At 37.5% G+C, this 23,307-nt stretch overlaps 1 protein-coding gene across 1 annotated transcript in view; it reads left to right on the top strand.

The window, feature by feature from the left end:
• The window catches only part of GABRB1 (gamma-aminobutyric acid type A receptor subunit beta1), a 390,272-nt gene that overhangs the window by 131,112 nt on the left and 235,853 nt on the right, over nucleotides 1-23,307 (top strand). Inside the window, exon 4 of the mRNA XM_040484497.1 lies at nucleotides 7,593-7,813. Within this exon, the coding sequence (XP_040340431.1) occupies nucleotides 7,593-7,813 (221 nt within the window). The remainder of the gene's footprint in view (nucleotides 1-7,592; nucleotides 7,814-23,307) is intronic.

The raw sequence follows: 23,307 nt of genomic DNA, 5'->3' as shown, positions 1-23,307 counted from the left end.
GTGTTTATGTATCACAGTGATCACAACGGCCTGTGTGATTTTCTTAGGTGCCTCTGATTTGGTACAAGCCCGTAACTCGCTGTTTCTGTTTTCCCATGAGGTTGATTGACTCTAGAATTGTTCAGAACAAAACTCAAGACTGACAAAAAGCCTGACTGCCCAGATGGATAAACCAAATGGGGTTATTTAGGATATGGCAAAGGTAAAGAAGACTATGTTCTCTGAGGCATAGTGCAAGGCTCCAGTGTGTGGGCAAAAAGTCAATAATAAATGAGAATATGGGCTTTGGAAACAATGACAGTGCATGTATTTTAAAGGTACTGTAGCAAAACATGGCTAAGGAGTAAGCACAACAAACATATATTAACAGTTAATAGCAGACGATGTTAAGATAAAAGATTATAAATTAACAGCAAACCTGGAGACACAATAACGAATTTCCATGGCAGAATGTATTTAACAGTGACACTGATACAGAAACATTCATTTAAGCAGGAGGTTGCATTAGAAACAGATGTTGTGTGGTTCATTTCAATTGCAACTTAAATTGGTTTATTTATCAGACCATTTTCCACTACATTTTGTTTGCATGAGATGCGTGTTGTGTGGGTTGTTTCCCCCTATCTTTATAAGCTATACTCCTTGTTGCCAGCATACACACCTAGTCTCCAGGTTACTTTTTTTTAAATCTAATTTATTGTCAAATTGGCTAATATACAATATGTACAGTATGCTCTTGGTTTCGGGGGTAGATTCCGTGGTTCATCGCTTACATACAACACCCAGTGCTCATCCCAACAAGTGCCCTCCTTAATACTCATCACCCATTTTCTCCTCTTCCCCCACCCCCATCCACCCTTAGTTTGTTCTCTGTATTTAAGACTCTTTTATGGTTTGCCTCCCTCCCTCTCTGTTTGTAACTATTTTTCCCCTTCCCTTTCCCCATGGTCTTCTGTTAAATTTCTCAAGATCCACATATGAGTGAAAACATATGATATCTGTCTTTCTCTGAGTGACTTATTTCACTTAGCATAATACCTCCCAGTTCCATCCACATTGCTGCAAATGGCATGATTTCATTCTTTCTCATTGCCAAGTAGTATTCCATCGTATATATAAGCCACATCTCTTTATACATTCATCAGTTGATGGACATTTAGACTCTTTCCATAATTTGGCTATTGTTGAAATCACTGCTGTAGACATTGGGGTACATGTGTCTCTATGAATAAGCACTCCTGTATCCTTTGAATCAATTTCCAGGTTACTTTTCTTCAGAATTGTCATTGCGTTAGATAGGGAGTCGTCTTGATTAAAGTTAAATGTCTTTTCCTCCTCTCTCTTTGCTCTTCCAGTTAATAAACAAAGCCAAATACGTCTCTCTTTTTGTTTTTCGGTCATTTGCCATCTCTGGGTCTCAAATTTCTCATAATACCTCCCTTTTCTGAAATCGGGAAGATAGGCCAGATGACTGAGGTTTTTGTTGGGTTTCCTTAATATGTGTAATTTTTTCTTAATTATATTCTGATATGGATGTTGATCAGCATCATTATTGTGGCTTTTTTCTGGTTGGAGAAAATAAAAATGAAGTTAACCAGCACAAAGAAAGCAGAGTTTATTGCAATGATATAAAGAGGGCTCCTAAGAGGTTAAAGTATTGAACATGTCCACATGTCCAGACCTCATGAGAACTAGAAATAAGAAGTAAAAAGGCTTCATGAGGGGCGCCTGGGTGGCGCAGTCGGTTAAGCGTCCGACTTCAGCCAGGTCACGATCTCGCGGTCCGTGAGTTCGAGCCCCGCGTCGGGCTCTGGGCTGATGGCTCAGAGCCTGGAGCCTGTTTCCGATTCTGTGTCTCCCTCTCTCTCTGCCCCTCCCCCGTTCATGCTCTGTCTCTCTCTGTCCCAAAAATAAATAAACGTTGGAAAAAAAATTTAAAAAAAAAAAGGCTTCATGAACTCAGTTGTTCATTCTCTCACAATGTCACACTCTTCCTCTTACGGCTGTATTTCCCTTTCTCTGGTCCCTTTATGTGTAGGCTGGCTTCCTCTTTTTTTCATAGTCTCTCTTCTCTCATAACCTCATAATAGCAGTGCAGCCCTAGTGCTATGTCATGACTTTTGCACTTAGTCCTACAGCTCCTGTCAGATTCTTTATGCAAGAGCTAATTTCTGAGAGAGGGCTCCGATTGGTTCATCTCATCTTTTTGATCCAGGCACAGGTTTATTTCCTGCCTGTGGATCAGCTGCTTTTAAATTAGGTATCTACTCTCTGTTCCCAAGGTGGTGGTGGGGGGTGGGGCGGGACAGGATCATGAGATTTCATTGTGGCCTTGTTCGGTCAGCAGGCAGGGCAGTTTCCATCCTAGAAGGGACCACAGAACTGGCAGGCAATGACGCACAGCTCTACCACAATCAGCTCTTAGGAAAAGCAGCCTTAGCTTTGGAAAGAGCACATATTAGAGTTCAACTAAACTGGCATGAATATTTTACAGGGAACACGGATTTGTGGTTGGGATGCTTTATAGTGTATGTTCGAACTGGTGAAAGATAAAATATAAATGTGTGCGAGAGCACTGGTTGTTTTATACACACGAACACACACACACACACACACACACACACACACACACACACATCCCCTTTCCTGAGAACAGTTTGAAAAGAAGGGATTGTTCGTATGATCCTTCTGTGTGAATGCAATATTACTAGACGTTAAAGCAATATTTTGTCTCTTCACTAACAAGTCAACCAGCCCGAGATGTGCTGGTTGTGGAGGCAGCTCATAAAAGACCACTTTTTTAGCCCAGCATAACATCTAAGAGCTCATTCTAGTCACAGGCATACCCCAATAAAACACACAACTCTTTTTCCCTATTCCAATGCAAGATAATGCATTTTTACCAAATGATTTCTTATGGTAAAGTGGCAAATTATAAACCATCCAATGTCAGAATTCCCTAGCACAAAGTTTTGAGGAATATGTTAAAAGCCTAAGTAGACCAGTGAATATACACAATTTTCATGGTAAATAATGGTAGAGGATTTTGAAATATTTTATTGATATTAAAAGGAAGGATATTTTCATCTAAGGCAGGGTTTCTTAGCTTTGGCACTATTAACATTTTGAGCCAGATAATTCTTTGTTGTGGGGTCTGTGCTGGGTAGTGCATTACGTGTGTGTTGAGAGGGAGCACCCCTGGCCTCCGCCCACAGATGCCAGTAGCACATATCATCACTCCCAGTTGTGACAACCAAAACCATCTCCAGACGTTGCTATGTGTCCTCTGGGAGCAACATTGCCTTGAGTTTGAAACCACTGATTTAACCCTTGTTCTCCACAAGAATTATTTTTTTATTTATTTTTTTAATATGAAATTTATTGTCAAATTGGTTTCCATACAACACCCAGTGCTCATCCCAACAGGTGCCCTCCTCAATACCCATCACCCACCCTCCTCTCCCTCCCACCCCCCATCAACCCTCAGTTTGTTCTCAGTTTTTAAGAGTCTCTTATGGTTTGGCTCCCTCCATCTCTTTTTTTTTCCTTCCCCTCCCCCATGGTTTTTTTTTTATGATAAATAATTTCTTATTCCCTTAATGTTTTTAGGTTTATAAAAAATATGTCCTTTTGGAGTCTAATGGAGCACTACTGATTTGGTATCATCTGTCTTGCTTTTCCTCAATGAATCACATTCTCTCATGCCTGAATCAGCCTGACCAATTTCATTAGCCAACTCAAACCCGTTAATCCCATTAATTTGCTTCAGTGTCAGAGAATCCCCGATGGCCCATAGTTTCTAAATCCGTTGCTCTTCTTCCTCTCTCAGAGTAGCTTGCATACTTGAGAAAGCTGGTTGAATACTTGTAAATACACCCAGAAGAGAAAAGGCTTTAGTGTTCTTGTTCAACGTATTGCTACCTTTAATTTCTTTCTGCAAGATTTTCCATTCTCCCTTGAGTGCTTGCACCTTGATTCATAAAGAAATAATAGAAAATCTGGTGTACAAGACAACAAAATGCAGCAGTTTTAAGCTTTTCTGTCTATAAACGTAGTATACCAAAACAAGTCATAGACTTTTACTATATTCAGATGTCATTGTTAATATTACTATTAAGATGCAGATAGAAAGAATAATTTCTTTTTTTTATTTTTATTTTTTTTAATTTTTTTTCCAACGTTTATTTATTTTTGGGACAGAGAGAGACAGAGCATGAACGGGGGAGGGGCAGAGAGAGAGGGAGACACAGAATCGGAAACAGGCTCCAGGCTCTGAGCCATCAGCCCAGAGCCTGACGCGGGGCTCGAACTCACGGAGCGCGAGATCGTGACCTGGCTGAAGTCGGACGCTTAACCGACTGCGCCACCCAGGCGCCCCAAGAATAATTTCTTTAAAATACAGTACATCGTTTCTCTGACCTGTAAATAGTAAATTCTCTCAGAGAGAATTTGCTTGTCTCGTGAGGTTGTAAGAACAAAATGTGATGGGGTTGGAAAGACTACAAAAACCACAGAGCCTTTTCCAGGAGAAAGAGATTATTGTGATGCTCGTGCCATCATACAGATAGTACAAAAGAGACACGGCTGTATTTTGTATCTTTCCATAATCATCATTATCACCACAACCAAACTACCATTCTCTTCCAAAAGTTTTCATTAAGGATATCAATCTCATATGTCCATATGTTCATTTATCATGGGAATGTCATGGATTAAGATAATAATGCTAGACATACCTAAGACAAGTGCAGAAAACTACTTGTGCCACATCACCCACTTCCAAATGTAACATACAAGCATAAGTACATTTTCACTGAATTACTTCTTCTGGAAAATAGGGTAAATTACTGCTCTAATTTAGAAGCATGATGCGAAGTTTAGTCCTTATTTAGTAAAAAAAAGAGCGAGTTGTGGAGAGCAAAGATCTCACTGCATGTGTAGAATTCTGTCTTTATGGGAAACAAAACAGTTTCCAGAAAGGGAAAGGGAAAAGTCTATGCAAATGCACACACACACACACACACACACACACACACACACTCACACACACACATACACACACACGCACACTCAAATCTACGCAGACTACTCATGTTTACATTATTTCTTCCTTTCTACTCTCCGTTGTTTACTTACCACAAACTCATATTTTAATTATAGCATTTATTACCAGAGTATTGTTTGCCATTATAATCCCTTATAAGTTTTTCCCCATCACATATTAAAACTTTATTGAGGGAAAGTTGGTGTAAGGATTTTGCCCCATGTTCTCATTGTGAGGAAATCCTTTGTATCACCTGTGAAGGTCTGGGAGCTAATGGCTATTCAGCATGAGTACTAAAACATGTTTTCCACTGCTGACTGTGCTGATCATCATGGCAAAGTTTACAATAACATGTCTTTGGATAGTTATTACTTTTCTTACATTGGCTGAATTACAAATAAGAACCGAACACCCAGACTTACAATTGATCACAGACAATTGCTTATTTTCGTGGTCATTGGGGTCCTTCTGCCTGTAAGTTTTTTTTCATAAACATCTCTTTAAAAATAGAAATGCTTATGAAAATGAATATGCACACTCAAAGTAATTTGGAAGTATGATATCAATCTTTAAATAGCAATAATTTTGAAGATCATATGTTTGTTTAGCATATTACAGTTTCTAAAGAGCTTTCACCATAATTTCCCAAGTAATGTTCACAATACATTGTGAGTGCTAGTAAATGATATTATTTTCATCTTTAAAATGAGGCATCTGATTGGGCATCTGGGTGGCTCAGTCATTTAAGCATCAGACTTCGGCTCAGGTCATGATCTCATGGTTTGTCGTTCTGAGCCCGGTGTTGGGCTCTGTGCTGACAGCTCAGAGCCTGGAGCCTGCTTTGGATTCTATCTCATTCTCTATCTGCCCCACCCCCACTTGTGCTCTGTCTCTCAAAAATAAATAGATGTTAAACAAATTTAAGATTAATTAATTAATTAATTAATTTTAAAAAACGAGGCATCAGAGATACAAGGGGTTAAGTTAGTTACTCATGTTACATAGGTCTACATGTCATAGGCTTTGGAATCAAGGTATTTTGAAATCTAAGGCCCAGAATCTGTTCAATTCATTTTTCCTCCAAAAAGGTGCTATGGTAAAAAAATTGAAGAGAATGCAAATGAGAATAGTAGCGGTTGAGAAAGGAAGTGTATGTAACCCTGTGGATTTTCTTTTCTGTTAAATGAAGGTAAAGTGGAAGGAGATTTTAGAACTTTAAGGGATATTGTGTGATTAATAGTGAAGAGCTAATGTCCTTGTCATTGAACAAGAAAGAATGGCTTTGAATTATTGCAAGATGCCACTTGAGTAAACAGGGTGAGTGTTCTTGAATATAATGGTTAAAGGACATTGGAGCTCATTATCCAGAATGAATATTGTCTTATATTTTGGGATATTTCAGAAATGGCATACAGATCCATAAAGGGATCTATATAAAGTGCGGTTTGCCCAGATGTAAGGCATGATGTGAATCAATGTTTCTCAATTAGTGGTATATGCAACAATGGCAGGACACAAACATTGTTCAGGAGTTTGTAGTGTTTTCTTAACTGTCGCTAAAATATTCACAATCACTACTGACAGATAAATAACCTTTAAAAGAAAAAGGGAACTCTGAGACTCACATCTTAAAGACTTTATGATTTTACTGCTACCATTTTTTAATGGACAATTACACTTTATATTAATGAAGTTCTTTAAAAACACACAACAACTAAAACTCTAAGATAATCATCACAGTCCCTTTCCAGTAGCTTGATCTATTTATTGAACCCAAATCTTCCTGACTCTCACTGCCAGGGGAAACCTGGGCAGAAAAAAAATGCAAAAAGGGAAGTCCTTAGTGTTATCTTGTACAAGAGGTTTGGAAACAAACTCAAATACAAACCCAACTCTGACGTCAAACCAATTTCTAAAGCAAAGCAAGAGTGAGGTAAGAGAGAAATGGTTGAGCAGTTCCACAGCTGATTTCAGTTCTCAGGCCAAATGATTATCTCCATCCAAAGGTGATTTTTCGTATGATTAGACAAGTTGTAATTTGCTAGAAAGATCCAGATAATGGTAATTGATGACGCTTATAAGACAAACAGCAGTATTCATTCAAGAGGCAATTTAGAAAACACCCTCTCCTTTTAAGTGCATAAATTTTTAAGTTATTATTGAACACACATTCCCCTCCAAAATGGTACCATAACTATAATATCCAGATGTTAATTTTTGTGAACATGGATCTTTCAGTACAACTTTCCTTTGTGGCCCTCCTCGTGATCATGACCTTAACTTCAAAACTTAAAATTCATTTAAATGGATTTACCCTACATTGGAGGGAATTCTTGTCCATGCATTCAATTATTACTCCAACACTTCTAACCTACTGGTTGTCCCATACTTGGAGGTGAAAATTTCAGTGTATTCAGGTTTAACTTCTTCAGGGACAGCAGGACAGTGGATCTCTGGGATTACACAATACTACGTACTATCACCTTCATACAGAAGGCCTTTGATGACGATGATGAGAGTCCAATTTTTTGTTTCCTTTACTTCACAGGATTATACACTCACCATGTATTTCCAGCAATCTTGGAAAGACAAAAGGCTTTCTTATTCTGGAATCCCACTAAATCTCACGCTAGACAACAGGGTAGCTGACCAACTCTGGGTGCCAGACACCTACTTTCTGAATGACAAGAAATCATTTGTGCATGGGGTTACAGTGAAGAATCGAATGATCCGACTGCATCCTGATGGAACAGTTCTCTACGGACTCCGGTAAATGACTTTGTGTTGTATGATTCACTGTTGCTGCTGCTGTTGTTATTGTTGTTATGTTTTATTTTTTACTTTTGGAAATGGGCTGAGGGAAGAGAAGCAAGTAGGAGAATATATAGACACTTTCATCTATGTAACAAAGTTATATTAAAGACCAGAAAAAACCCTTTTGGAATCATTTGAACTAAGTCTAGGCAACTTTGTTCATCAAGGTAAGTGAATTATTTGCCCTAAACTTCAAATAATAAACATAGGAATAAGAAAATGTATGTTTGCCAGATTTTATATCTAACTTAACTGTAGAAGTTATATCCTTTTTTAGCAAATTGCTAGTGGCTCAGAGCCACCCAGTGGCTCTAAGTGTTGGGTATAGCTACTTAATTATGAAAGAGAATTGGGAAACAATACTTTGAAGTAGGAGGAAAATATTTTGTAGTGACTTTGAGAAGATACATAGTGTTTTCATTCCCTTAAGTCTCTCTTTCAGTGTTTGTATTTAGGTATATGATCCATATGGAATTAATTTTTGTGTTTCATGTAAGGTAGAGGTTGAGATTTAATTTTTTTCCATATGAATATCTAATTTTATAATTTATTGAAAAGATTTTTCTTCTCACACCAGATTGTGTTGGTGCCTTTGACTGGATAAGTGGGGGGGTGGGGGTGGGGGTGGGGGGGTGTCTAATTCTAGGCTTTATTCTATTCCATTGTTCTATTTGTCTATTCACCAGCAGTATCACACTATTTTAATTACAATAGCTATATGATAAATCATGAAGTAGTGTAAGTCCTCCAACTTTGTATTTATTCTTTAAGATTGCTATAGATATTCTAGACCATTTGCTTCTACCTATAACTTGTAGAATCAGCTTGTTTATTTCTACCTGAAAGCATCTGCTGGAATTATAATTGAGATTGCATTGACTCATAGATCAATTTGGGGAGAATCAGTATCTTAAAATGATCTAACACTCTAATCCATGAACATGATATATCTTCACTTCTTTAGGTTACCTTTAATTTATATCAACAATAACTTGCACCATAGTGGATTTTGTTTTGTTTGTTTTTAAGAATCAAGTATAAAAGAGGTATCATATACTTATTATTAACCCTCATTTGGTTATGGGTTTATTAAAAATTTTAAGACTAAAATTCAAATCAACTTCCCATTTTACCAAAGAAATACCTGAATTGTGACGTTATTGTAAGATATGTAGAGTGGTGGTTCTTTAACCTTCGTTGTCACCTTTAAAAAAAAGAAAACAAACCTTTGTTGTCACCTTATCCTTTTGGGAAACTGTTGATAGCTATATCCACAAACTCATGTATGCCCCAAATTTTCCTATTATTTTAGAGTCTTTATAAGTCCCCTAAAATTCTTCACACACCGCCAACACTAAGTTAAAACTCTAGGTAAAGGATAAATCATACAATTAATTTCTGTACATTCACAAATACCCCAGAACACTATGAAAGTGAAAAAAAAAAAAAGCTAGATGTGTGATAAAACTTCCGAACTTAACCCAGTGGTTGACTATGTAGTTGATAGATTTGGACTTTATTTACATAGTAAAATAGATTCAGATAAAAATAATATTTGGAATTTCTTCACTCTTTCAGTACCCCCCAAATCTTTTGACTCTAGTTTAAAATCTCTGACCTAAGGGCACCTGGGTGGCTCAGTTGGTTGAGTGTCTGACTTCAGCTCAGGTCATGATCTTACGGTTAGTGAGTTCAAACCCCACATCAGGCTCTGTGCTGACAGCTCAGAGCCTGGAGCCTGCTTCGGATTCTGTGTCTCCCTCTCTCTCTGCCCCTCCCACACTCATGTTTTCTCTCTCTCTCTCTATCAAAAACAAACAAACATTAAAAAACTTTTTTTAAATCTCTGGCCTAAAAGTCTCTGAGAAAAATGGCAAAATAAACCAACAATTCCCATGAATGTATTGATAGTGACTCCTGATGAAATCTACTAATCCAAGATCAGTGGTGATATTAATAACGGTATATACCCTAGAAATCAGTTGTAATTTTTTGCCACCTATGAAACTTCTATCAGATATAGCCAAGGTATAAAAGGGACAAATCACTCTTCTAAAATATTCTGGGAGAATAATTTCATAACCCAACTTAGTAAGCTAATCAATCACATGTATGATCACTTTATGTGATTAGTCAAGAATGCATAAAAAGTTGTTTTTGATTGAAAAAAAAAGGCAATCAGGTTTTTACAGGCAAGAAAGTGGTTTGCAATCTCAGTTTACAGAATCTCACTTCAGGCATTTCTCAAATTATTGGCAGCCTCTACCAATGGGAATTGATGTAAAGGAAGAAAAACATTTGAGAATCTTGAAATTGAACACACCTCATTTTAAACAAATAAAACTGAGGCACAAAATGACAAGGACCGTTTCTAAGCACCTTGTCTATCTAAGGGATTGGGACTAAAATATAGGTGTCCTGACTCCCATAGTTGTGCTCTTCCCACTCCACTGCCTTTCAAACACACTTAGAAGAAAACACCTCCTTCCTAGTTGTCCAACCTTGCTCTTTCCTCTTGGGAGCCAACCCAGACTTGGAGCCCGCAAACAGATCTACCAAAGGAAAACACAAATCCTTCGTCTATTATGCGAACCCTGATTTCTTTTAGGCACCAGCATTCTCCATAAGAACCTCACACCACTTCTGATCTCCTTCTCCTCCCTGTCTTCTTCCCTACTTCTTCCCTCACAGGTTTCTTTTTCTTTTTCTGGAGGTTATAAACATCCTGGAGAAACCATAAGCTCTAGCAAAGAAAGCATGACTTCTGGAGTCAGAGGACCAAAAGCGGGCTCAAATTCCAGCATTTCTGATTGTTTAACCTTGCACAAGTTATACAAATTTACTGAATCTACAATAATGGGCTAATAACCCCTTATTCATTGTTGGGAAATTCTTATTAAATAATGAATAGATTAATATATGGTGAATTCTAAATTGTATTTTTCTAAAGTCATTGTGCTTTATATAGCTATATTAGGTGCTGGAGGATGGTTTTCTAACTCTCAAGAATATCAGTGACCAGAACAGAGATACAGTTATCCAATTAAAAAAAAATCATTGAGTACCTGTATATGTTCATATACTCACTGTTCTGGCCCTGGAAATAATTCCCCAGAAGCCTGATAGAAATTTGTCATTATGGCAAAGGGGAAATCACCAGCGACTATGAGTCAAGAGACTTGTGGCTGAACTAGATTGTGCCCTTAAGTAAGCTATTTCCTCCTCTGGGCTTTGGATCCCTCAGTTTTAAAGGGAAGAGATTGCATAAAATTATACCTAAATTCCCTTCCAAATCTAACTTCCATTGCTTCCCCTATCCTATATGTTAAGGAATGGTTATTTTAATCCCTCTGATATAACATTTTCTAGTCTTAGAAATGACAACCTGTATTTTTTTTCTTTGTAATTGACTTTTCAAGAATAACTGCCATATATCACTCCCTAGCACATGTACTAGAAAATCCTTATCATACAACATATGTATTGGCATATTTATAGCTGTACTTATTTTAGATACGGGTAATCAGGAGAATGAAATTTCTTGCCTTATCCCTTTTCATAAGTCCAGCTAATAGTCATTATGAAATGAGACCATATACTAATGGGTTGTTTTTAGCAATGATGGGATCAATGGGATTTTCTGAATGTCCCTGAAAGCCCCTTTAACCAGGTATTCCATAATCATGAGACTATATCATTAAGCTAAATAAAATGTTTTCTATATTCAAACTCAGTATGAGATGTTAAAACTTAATGTATTTGAAGCTGCAAGAATAGAGTTGGTTGTTTTCTATTTTTGTGAACTATGTCAAATCAGATTTTATACACAGGGAATGACACACAGTTGCGTTAACACTCTAAAATAACAGGGTGGTGTCTGATGTAAGTCTAGTGCTTTTGGAGGAACCAGACTGCAGTGCAACAGGCATTCAGCAAATAGAAGAGACTCCATTCCTCATGTTTTTTGCTCTCAGGTTACCTCTGCAGTGACAAAATGCATTACACCAAGGAACAGCCCCATCGTCACTATTGCTTCCTCTTCCATTTTGCTAGGGATCTAAATAAAAGAGGTCTGTGATGTGCTGTGAGATGTGGAGACCGGAATTTATGACTATGTCCCATGATCACTCCACCCTGCTCCTTTCAAAGCACATTATGTCATTTCCTTTCTTTTTTATAATATGAAATTTATTGTCAAACTGGTTTCCATACGACACCCAGTGCTCATCCCAAAAGGTGCCCTCCTCAATACCCATCACCCACCCTCCCCTCCCTCCTAACCCCCATCAACCCTCAGTTTGTTCTCAGTTTTTAAGAGTCTCTTATGCTTTGGCTCTCTCCCTCTCTAACCTCTTTTTTTTTTTCCTTCCCCTCCCCCATGGACTTCTGTTAAGTTTCTCAGGATCCACATAAGAGTGAAAACATATGGTATCTGTCTTTCTCTGTATGACTTATTTCACTTAGCATAACACTCTCCAGTTCCATCCACGTTGCTACAAAAGGCCATATTTCATTCTTTCTCATTGCCACGTAGTATTCCATTATGTATATGAACCACAATTTCTTTATCCTTTTGTCAATTGATGGACATTTAGGCTCTTTCCATAATTTGGCTGTTGTTGAGAGTGCTGCTATAAATATTGGGGTACAAGTGCCCCTATGCATCAGCACTCCTGTATCCCTTGGGTAAATTCCTAGCAGTGCTATTGCTGGGTCATAGGGTAGGTCTATTTTTAATTTTTTGAGGAATCTCCACACTGTTTTCCAAGAGCAGCTGCACCAGTTTGCATTCCCACCAACAGTGCAAGAGGGTTCCCGTTTCTCCACATGCTCTCCAGCATCTATAGTCTCCTGATTTGTTCATTTTAGCCACTCTGACCGGCGTGAGGTGATATCTGAGTGTGGTTTTGATTTGTATTTCCCTGATGAGGAGCGACGTTGAGCATCTTTTCATGTGCCTCATGGCCATCGGGATGTCTTCATTAGAGAAGTGTCTATTCATGTTTTCTGCCCATTTCTTCACTGGATTATTTGTTTTTTGGGTGTGGAGTTTGGTGAGCTCTTTATAGATTTTTGGATACTAGCCCTTTGTCCGATATGTCATTTGCAAATATCTTTTCCCATTCTGTTGGTTGCCTTTTAGTTTTGTTGATTGTTTCCTTTGCTGTGCAGAAGCTTTTTATCTTCATGAGGTCCCAATAGTTCATTTTTGCTTTTAATTCCCTTGCCTTTGGAGATGTGTCAAGTAAGAAATTGCTGCAGCTGAGGTCAGAGAGGTTTTTTTCCTGCTTTCTCCTCTAGAGTTTTGATGGTTTCCTGTCTCACATTCAGGTCCTTTATCCATTTTGAGTGTTTTTTTCTGAATGGTGTAAGAAAGTGGTCTACTTTTATCCTTCTGCATGTTGCTGTCCAGTTCGCCCAGCACCATTTGTTAAAGAGACTGTCTTTTTTCCATTGGATGTTCTTTCCTGCTTTGTCAAAGATTAGTTGGCCATACTTATGTGAGTCTAGTTCTGGAGTTTCTATTCTGTTCCATTGGTCTATGTGTCTGTTTTTGTGCCAATACCATGCTGTCTTGATGATGACAGCTTTGTAGTTGAGGCTAAAGTCTGGGATTGTGATGCCTCCTGCTTTGGTCTTCTTCTTCAAAATTACTTTGGCTATTCAGGGCCTTTTGTGGTTCCATACAAATTTTAGGACTGCTTGTTCTAGCTTTGAGAAGAATGCTGGTGCAATTTTGTGTTCTCAGTTTTTAAGAGTCTTTTATGGTTTGTCTCCCTCCCTCTCAAACTTTTTTTTTTCCCTTCCCCGCCCCCATAGTCTTCTGTTAAGTTTTTCAGGATCCACATAAGAGTGAAAACATACGGTATCTGTCTTTCTCTGTATGACTTATTTCACTTAGCATCACACTCTCCAGTTCCATCCATGTTGCTACAAAGGGCCATATTTCATTCTTTCTCATTGCCACGTAGTACTCCATTGTGTATATAAACCACAATTTCTTTATCCATTCATCAGTTGATGGACATTTAGGCTCTTTCCATAATTTGGCCGCTTTGGAAAACAGTGTGGAGGTTCCCCCAAAAGTTAAAAATAGATCTACCCTATGACCCAGCAATAGCACTGCTAGAAACTTACCCAAGGGATACAGGAGTGCTGGTGGATAGGAGCACCTGTACCCCAATGTTTATAGCAACACTTTCAACAATAGCCAAATTATGATGTCATTTCCTTTCTTACTCAAAAGTGGAGACCAAACAACCAAATTCCTCAGTGTCGTGCATCGAATCCTTAAGCTTCTGTCTTCCTACCTTCCATTTAACTCTGAGGGAGGTTTTCTCCTCTTTTGAAGGCCAGTCTCTCCACGTATGCATTTAATTTTATTGCTGCACACTCTTTTCAGACTTTGATCCCTGCTTTTAGCGAATCTTCAGTCTTCCCTCTCCATGGGTTCCTTCCCCTTGGTTTTGTCCTCAAACCGGTCCTCTCACACTTCACCTCTTTGGTTTCCTCTACTCCCTCACCATTTACACCTCGGTCTCCAAAACCCTGGCTGCCGCCCATGGTACTTTCCTAAAACAGCTCTGTCCAAAATTAACGGCACTGTTGCTGGTTCTCAATCTATACTCCTCACTTCTCTGCATGATTTAAGAGTGGTGACCGACCTCGACTTCAAGACTTCCAAGACCTGCCCCCAAGTTTTTCATTATTGCTCTTCTTTTGGTCTTTTTGCTATTCCCTCACCAGTTGCTCTCTTGCCTCTAGTGAGCTAGAAAGATTCCTTGAGTTTTGACCAACTCACTGATGTGACAGCTTAAATATCTAAAATCCCAATTTATTGAGCTCAGAAAAATATTTGTAATTACTTACTAAGCATTTGTCTCTGGATGCCCACCCAGCCAGATACTCCTGACATGACCCTTATTTCCCTATTATCTGTTTTTCCTAAAACCAGATTCTCCTCCTTACACAGCTGTTAACAAAAGCCATCATTCTCCAAGTCAATAGGGATATACTTGTAGGCAGTTTTGCCTCTACATCTCTTTTGTCCCAAGGTCCAATCTGTTGCTTCCACCCTGCTGTATCTCAGCTATGTCCATTTGCAAACCATTTCCATCATCTCACTTAACATCCTCACTGTCTGTCACTTCCTGGCCAATTTCCTGTCACAGTTTTTCTTGTTCTCACCGCTGCCATCTTATTCCTACAGGACACGTCAGATCAAATCACTCCTACATGAAAAAAAAACGTCTCCACAGTCCCTATAAAATTACATTTTCATTCTTCTGTCTATAATCTAAGACCGTCTCTATGTCACCAAACAACTTTCCCACATAATCAGCCATTTTCTTCGTCTCTGAAACTTAAACTTTTAGAAAACAACTTACTTGTTTTCTCTAAACACATGCAGGGTGTTTCAAACTCAAGTATGACCCAAATACATGACCCAAATAGATTATATTTATACTAAAGAATGATTTGCTATTTACCTGAAATTCAGATTTCACTAGGTATCCTGTATTTTATCTGACAACCTTACAGCCCTGCTGAGATGCCCTTCCCTTCTCTATCCCCAAACCCCCTTTCCCTCACTCTATCACTGTCTCCCATTTTATCCCTTTTTCTTACAAGCCTCTCTCAAATTCCACTTTCTCTAGGAGGACTTTCACAATCTTTTTAACCAGATAAAAACTCTCTCTGATTTGATACCTTACTTTGCTTTAATCTCATGTAGGCCCATGGGATTTGTAATACTCTTTTGATGTTATATCTTTCTCTGTCTTAGAGTTATTTTCCTGTGATACAAACAAGATTGTATAGCCACTGAAAATGTGAACTGTATTTCTTTAACCTTTGATCTCCTCTCTCAAACCAAATAAATGTTTGAAAAATTGAAATGAAAATTTGTAGGATGTGGTCACCTGATTCACAATAGATGTCAGCTGCAACATTTCCTATAACTAAATTATGGCTCTTAACCAAAGAGCGATTATCACTATTAATGACCAGATGTGTTCTGCCTCTTGTCCAAACATGATCCAGCTGGCTGCAAACACTGATTCTCTCCAAGGCCTGACCCTGTGGATGCTGAAAAACTGTGTTTATCTTTCCCCGAAAATGGCAGAAATGGATGACTTAATTCTGGGGACATATTTAGTGGGATATTTAACCTTCTTAAAACTGCCCTTCCTTTTGCCTTTCCCTCCTAACCCTTGCCTTGGTTTTTCTTTCAAAAGTTCATAATGCTTCTTTCCTGCATTTTCTAGCAAAGGTGAGCATGGGGACAGGTGGTTTTGAGGAGCTATGTGAGAATGGGGAGTGGAGTGAATAGTGAAAATCTTTCTGGCCCAATACTGGCTCACATTGGACCTTGTAAGTATGTTGAGTGTTTATGTGGGCTTGTGTGCACATATAAGCACATATAGAGTAAGTCACACATACCACATCATTTAAATGAATATTTATAGCCATGAAGGCAAGGGATTTAGCAAATAACCAAGCATATAAATAATTGCAACTATACTATGCACAAGTGCTATTCTACTACCCAAGTATGTAAGAGTGCTAACCAATACCCAACTATGTAAATAGTTAAAACTATACTATGCTAGGTGTTCTACCCCTATTTCCATATTTAATCTTTACCCCAACACTATGAATTGTTTACTATTATTATACTGTAGGGCAACACTAAGAGAATCCAAAGTAACTTTTCTTGCTTCATAATTTATTATTTGTCAAGGTGAAACAGGTCAAACAATTACACACATTACATTTAACTAATAAACTATCTAAATACCAAAATCTCCTTTACTTCCTGTTCCTATATTTCCCTCCCTGTAAATTGCTCTAAAAAAAAAAACATGAATCTTTTACGATTACATCCACTTATTATAAATGTGTTTCTCTATGCCCTGTATTTGAAGCTTGATCAGATTTAGATTATTTTGTTGTGCTTTGGCAACACTGCTTCGTAAACCATATCGTACACTTCTATCAGGAGACACAGAATGCCTGCTTGTCTCTGTGTTTGTGAGGTGAAGACTGATGAGCAGATTTAGCCATTGACAACTTGATCTTATAATGGTGTAATAATGGTATAATAATCCTGTTAATTTTGTATGTAATCATATTAGTTTGCTAAGGCTGCTGTAACAAAATACCACAACATGGGTGACAACAGAAATCTGTAGTCTGACAGTTCTGGAGTCAGCAAGGTTGGTTCCTATTGGGGGCTGTGAGGAAAGGATCTGTTCTAGACCTCTCTCCTTGGCATGTTGGCATGACCGGTTTCTCCCTGTGTCTCTTCACATTGCCTTCTTTCCATGTGTATCTATGTGTTCTCTTTTTTAAAGGACACTGGTATTATTGGATTAGGACCTACCCCAACGAACTCACTTTAAATTGATTACCTCCATTAAGACCCTACCTCCAAATAAGATCACACTCTGAGGTACTGGATGTTAGAACTTCAACATATTAATGTAGGGAAACACAGTTCAGCCCATGACAAGTTTAGCAGCTACTGCTAATCTTTGCCTACACCTGTTTAGACTTTGCAAACTGGTGATATTCCATCATTCCTTCTTAATTTATTATCTAGATTTTTCTCTAAACAAGAACTTCCCCTGATCAACTGTTTGGTAATCCTGAAATAAACTTGTTTCAGGGAAGACAGGATAAATGCTTGATTGTTTCCCTTTATTTAGCAGTTTTAAAAATAACTACTTGTTTCCCTAGAGTCTCCCAAACGTGGCCACTGAGGTTTGACGTTTTGTTGGTTTTTTTGTGTGTGTTTATCATGAGATCATGGGTTGTGACAGGTATGTCTGTCGCAGTCCACTCCACCTGTTGTTACTTTTGACCCTCACTTTGTCTCATCTTTGGCCACTGGCCTGGCAATCCCTTTAAGTTGGCTCCTGAGTTCTTTCAACGTATGATCTCAGTAGTCATTGACAGCTTCCTTGTCTTCTGATACCTCAGCTTGTCCGTTGTCTGTCCTACAAGTAGAGGAGACACATCACAAGTTCATTTGGACATTTCTAATTCAAATTTAAAATTATAGGGCTTTTTAAAAAATTAAAAAAAAAGACTTTAAGGGGCGCCTGGGTGGCTCAGTTGGTTAAGCGTCCGACTTCAGCTCAGGTCTCGATCTCGCGGTCTGTGAGTTCGAGCCCCGCGTCGGGCTCTGGGCTGATGGCTCAGAGCCTGGAGCCTGTTTTGGATTCTGTGTCTCCCTCTCTCTCTGACCCTCCCCCGTCCATGCTCTGTCTCTCTCTGTCTCAAAAATAAATAAACGTTAAAAAAAATTAAAATTATAGGGCTTTTATTCAACTTCTTTGATTTTATGTTTGTTTCTTTCATCTTTATTATAAATATTGATTCCTAATGTATAAACATGATTATTTATTTAGTTTATCCTGTTTTATATATAAAAATTATATTTATATATATAACATTTTAAAAACAACAATAAGAATATTTTTTAATAAAACTACCAACATCATTGTTACTAATGATGGCATTACTAGAAACAGGTTAAGAGTTCTTTGCAGTGATTTTGCCTTTAGGGCATATCCTATTAGGGACATAGAGTAGAATTACTATTTTTAAAGTTACATTTTAAGCTTCAGTTTAGGAATAGTTCTGTACTATATGGTTAAGCCACCACTTAAAATGCATTTTACTTTTGGTTTAGATTTTTTAAATTTGATTTAATTCTATTTCATAATTATATAAAACATTGACATAGTTCTAAAGTCAAACAATGAAACAAAAGAAGTATTACTTCCATTGTGGTCTCAACGCTTTCCCATTTCCTTCCCCTGTAGCACTTTAATTTTCTTTAATATTTTCCTTCTATTAGACACACACATATTGTCACCACCTTTGCCTGAATATAGCACAGTGTACCTGCTACTCTTTACCTTGGGAAGTGATTTTGCAAAGCCATCATAATTTTGAAAGCAGATTTTAACCCAAGTTTCCTCATTTCAGCCTATATTCTTAGCTCCTACACAGAGCAACTTTTCGCCGTCCCGTTTAAGCTTGTCTTTCCCTGCGGGTTATTTCCGAGAAGACAGTCTTCTCTGTCTGATGCTTTCATTGCTCACCATTATCGGAATGAAAATAATTGGAGAGGGTACCCAGCATAAATGGGAATAGTTCTGCCAAGTGTGTGAGCTTTATAAAACGTACACAACTTTGTGAGGTTTTCTAACGCACAGTAATGACTCAAAATTGCAAGAGACACTTCTAAGTTTTAGGTTTCAGAAATGAATTTAATGTTAACCAGAAACCTGTGGCCTGATAGGGATTTTGAGAACTTCCTTGCCGTGTTTGCTTACCTAGCTCTACTCTGAATCGATTTTTTGATGTTCTTGATAGTGCTTGGCCGTGAGTTGTGCATGAGAATAAAATGAATGGCTACATTTATTGAATGTAAAAGAAAAACAGAGTTTCCCACTATTTCTTGGAGGATCATTTCATCTTCATGATAAAGTAAAGTAAAACGTAGAGGCAATTATTTTGAAAATACTGATCTAAAAAAAAACCCACCACTATTGATTTTTAAAGCAGTTTGGGGTCCTAACTGTTTCATATTAGCTCTCTACATTGATTGTACACCCTGAAAAAAATTATTTCTCTCTCCTAAGGACTTTCTGTATATAGAAGCAGTTATGATTACATTCAGGAGTCCTGGGCAGATCACACAGGGCTTACTGTGAGATATGCTGGGCAAAGATATTGTTGAGTTGATTGTAGAGAATAAATATGTGGGCTGACGCAGTGTTTGCAGAGGAAGGCTGGCTGATATTGACAAATGCATCCTGTTAAGAGAAAGAAACTTCTTACTTCAAATGGAAGAGAGAAAAAAGAGGCCATGCATAAAGAATAGGTAGTTCACTCTATTAGGAAGAATGCCTGGAGACTTTCTTTGCAATTCCAACCAAAGAGCACAGTATTGCTATTCCCCTCACACTGTAGTTGACATATTTTAGAGTTTCATCAGTGGCATACAGAGAAAGCAATTTGAAATGTTCTCCAGTGAAAGGGCTGCTATTTTTTTTCTTTTCAAAGTTTTTATTTTTATTTTTAATGTTCTTTAGTCATCTATCTGCATGTGAAACTCTTTATGATTAAATATTTGTCAGAGTCTCTTTTTTGATAAATATGGAGATGTGACTAATTCAAAAACTAAAAGACCAATTTAAATCATTATGCAATTACTATAACGATTGTTTGGCCATGTGATCTGTGGATGTGTCATTATGATTAAACCTCTTTAATGAAATTAATGTTGATGATTAAGTAAAAACGGTGACCATAAATATCTTAAAAAAGAACAGCATCTTCTGAAATTCTTCACCTTGATTGAGTCTCTTATGGTATAATCCAAAATCCGAACTCTTAGCAAAGAAGAAAAGAATGAGAGAGAAAAATGTAAGAAGAAGAAAGAAGGAAAGAAGAGGGATGGAAGGCAGGAAGGCAGGAAGGAAGGAAGAAAAGAAGGGAAAGAAGGAAGGAAGGGGAGAACAAAAAAGGAAAGGAAAACCAAATATGTTAAAGATGTGTTCTGAATTTTAGATCCTAGTTATAGTATTAAAAACACCACACACATTTTCCAAGAAGATGTATTAGGTTTTGACAACCTAATAAAATTTGTGAAATGTTAAAAGTAATCTTCTCCAGTACCCTCAGTTGATTCCATTAAGCCATCATTTCCATCTTCAGTATCTTAGTACCACTTGCATGAATTCTGCCATATCATCTGAAATTATTGACTCATTTTTTGCATATGTATATATGTATATCATATATACATAAATACATATACATTTAATTATTTTAATGTTTTTATTTACTTTTGAGACAGAGACAGAGCGAATGGGAGAGGGGCAGAGAGAGAGAGGGAAGGAGACACAGAATCTGAAGCAGGCTCCAGGCTCTGAGCTGTCAGCACAGAGCCCCACGCGGGGCTCAAACTCACAAGCTGGGAGATCATGACTTGAGCCAAAGTCAGATACTCAACCGACTGAGTCACCCAGGCACCCCCATATATATTTTAAAGGAAACTTTTATGGCATCTGTATGTAGAAAGCTATTATTTTAAAATAGACATTAAAGTACATCTAAGCTAGAAATTTTATTAAAATATAAAAATTCTTATCCATATTCCACCTACAATGATCTTCCCTCATTTATAGAATTGAGATAACAATATTACTTATCTAATGGGATATTATTATGGTTAAATAAGTTAATACAGTAAAGAACTTACAACATTCTCTGACACACAGTAAAGGCCTAATGAGCACTGATTTGCCTTGTTTAAAAGTTTTGGCACATGTACACATGGATAATAAACATATACTGTTGACATAATAATGATCATTATCAAAATAAAGGCCTAAGTTTTTCTACTAACCTTTTGAGGTACCAAGTTAAAGCTAGCTTCCCTTTCAGTGTTTGTGTCTCAGATTATGAAATGTCCAACCCAGAAGTCACCAGCTGGCTATATTGCAATTCAGCTTCTCATTTTGAATACCAAAGGGAAGCCAGAGGATGTTCTCAAACCTAAAATCCCACCTTGGTTTGTCTATCACAGACAAACCCACCTTGCTTTGTCTATGCCTGATATGTCACTTCTTTTTTTTTTTTCTTTTTCTTAATTTGAGAGAGAAAGAAAGAGCATGAGCAAGGAAAAGGAGCAGAGGGAGGGAGACAGAGAATCTTAAGCATGTTCGGCATAGAGCCAGAAGTGGGGTTCAATCCCATGACCCTGGGATCATGCTCTGAGTTGAAATCACGAGTGTTGGAAACCCAACCAACTGAGCCACCCAGGCATCCCAAATCACTTCTTATTTTTAAGTATTATGATATTATAACTTTCCAGATGTGGAGTGACCAATGTAACACAATGCTTATAGATTATGCAGCATTCCGTACCATTATGAAAGAAGTAGCCTACCCTAGACCAGAACGGAAATGTTTAGAGAATTTCTGGAAGACTATATTCCATTAAAATACAAGAGAAAACATTTTCTTTAAGGAGAGATCTTTTAGAAAAATATTAACTTATTTTTTATACCAATGTAAGCAATCTCACTGGTGTTAATAACACATATTTGTGGTAAACCTAATATTGCTTAATTACATCTAAAAGAAGTAATGGAACAATGAATACCATATTTCCTAGAATTAATGCCTCATCCTTCAGAGTGGCACAAACCACAAAACATATTTTGGGGAAAAATGTTTTCCTGCATGACCCAATTTCCCTCCTGTTTGGAAACAGGAATAAAATATTCTTGAAGAGACGAAGTTCCTTTTTCCTGGTATTGCCCATTCTTTAATTGAGAAGGTAGAAATATTCAAATTGCATAGATATGGTCATGACACCTTAAGCAGTGCTCACAAGTACTGTTAGTCCAAGTCGAGCATGCTTTGTTCTTCCCAGGACATAAACGTTATTTCAAAGAAGCAGCTCGTTGTCCAATGAATTAATATTCACTTTTCAATGTCTTTTAGGAAAAATTTTGGCTTATTGTTCCTAAACGTTGTTTTCTTCTCTTTAATATATACAGAGATAGTGCGGTAAAGCCAGCCTGTAATGAAACCACAAAGAGCTGAAGCTTATAGAGCTGCTGATCTATTTCCTTCTAATTGCAAAGCAGGGGTAGACACTTCAACAACAAGAACAATAACAAATAATGTAAACACAGGTTTTATTTTTTATTAAATCCTCCCATTCTTACCCCTGTTTTTTGAAACTTGGAAAAAAGTTGCTTAAAGCAGAATTCTTTGCTCTTCCTACACATCAAAGGATTACTGAAGATAGAGGAATATATTGCTCTGGAATCCAAACAACTGTTTGCTTTGAAAACCCAGGTCATTATGCTTTGACAACTAAAGTGAAATCCTGAAGATTTGTGAGCACTGCTTCAGGTGTCATGACCATACCTATGCAATTTGAATATTTCTACCTTTTCAATTAAAGAATGGCCAATACCAGGAAAAAGGAACTTCATCTCTTCAAGAATATTTTATTCTCAAGCCTGACAGTCTCAGGTCCCAAGGCCTGCCAGCATTTCAATGTTTTTTGAATGAGACATGAAAAGCAAGGCTTAACGGCTTCAAACTAGAAAACTGTGAGATAAAAATTAGAATTATTGATTAAGTGCCTCAAAATATGACATTGTATCTACAGGTCACTCGCAGATTAAAAAAAAATCATAAAACTCAAGATCATAAAAGTTGTTTTTCATATTATTTTTGCTGCATTTGCTCAAGAATGCCTTAGGCTAAAAGAATGCTCAAAAAGACCAAATTCATGCTCTCTTTACTTTGGGGTTTTCTACCAGTTCTCTTATTTCTCTTTTTGTTCTATCCTGCAGCCTGCCAGATTTGTTTTAATAAAGCACCATTTCATCACACCGTTCTCTTGC

Source organism: Herpailurus yagouaroundi, unplaced genomic scaffold (genome assembly GCF_014898765.1).
Source record: "Herpailurus yagouaroundi ecotype Mexico unplaced genomic scaffold, PumYag 28, whole genome shotgun sequence".
NCBI lineage: Eukaryota > Metazoa > Chordata > Mammalia > Carnivora > Felidae > Herpailurus > Herpailurus yagouaroundi.
Note: the sequence above shows the minus strand (reverse complement) of the source record. Positions and strands in the feature narration are given on the sequence as shown.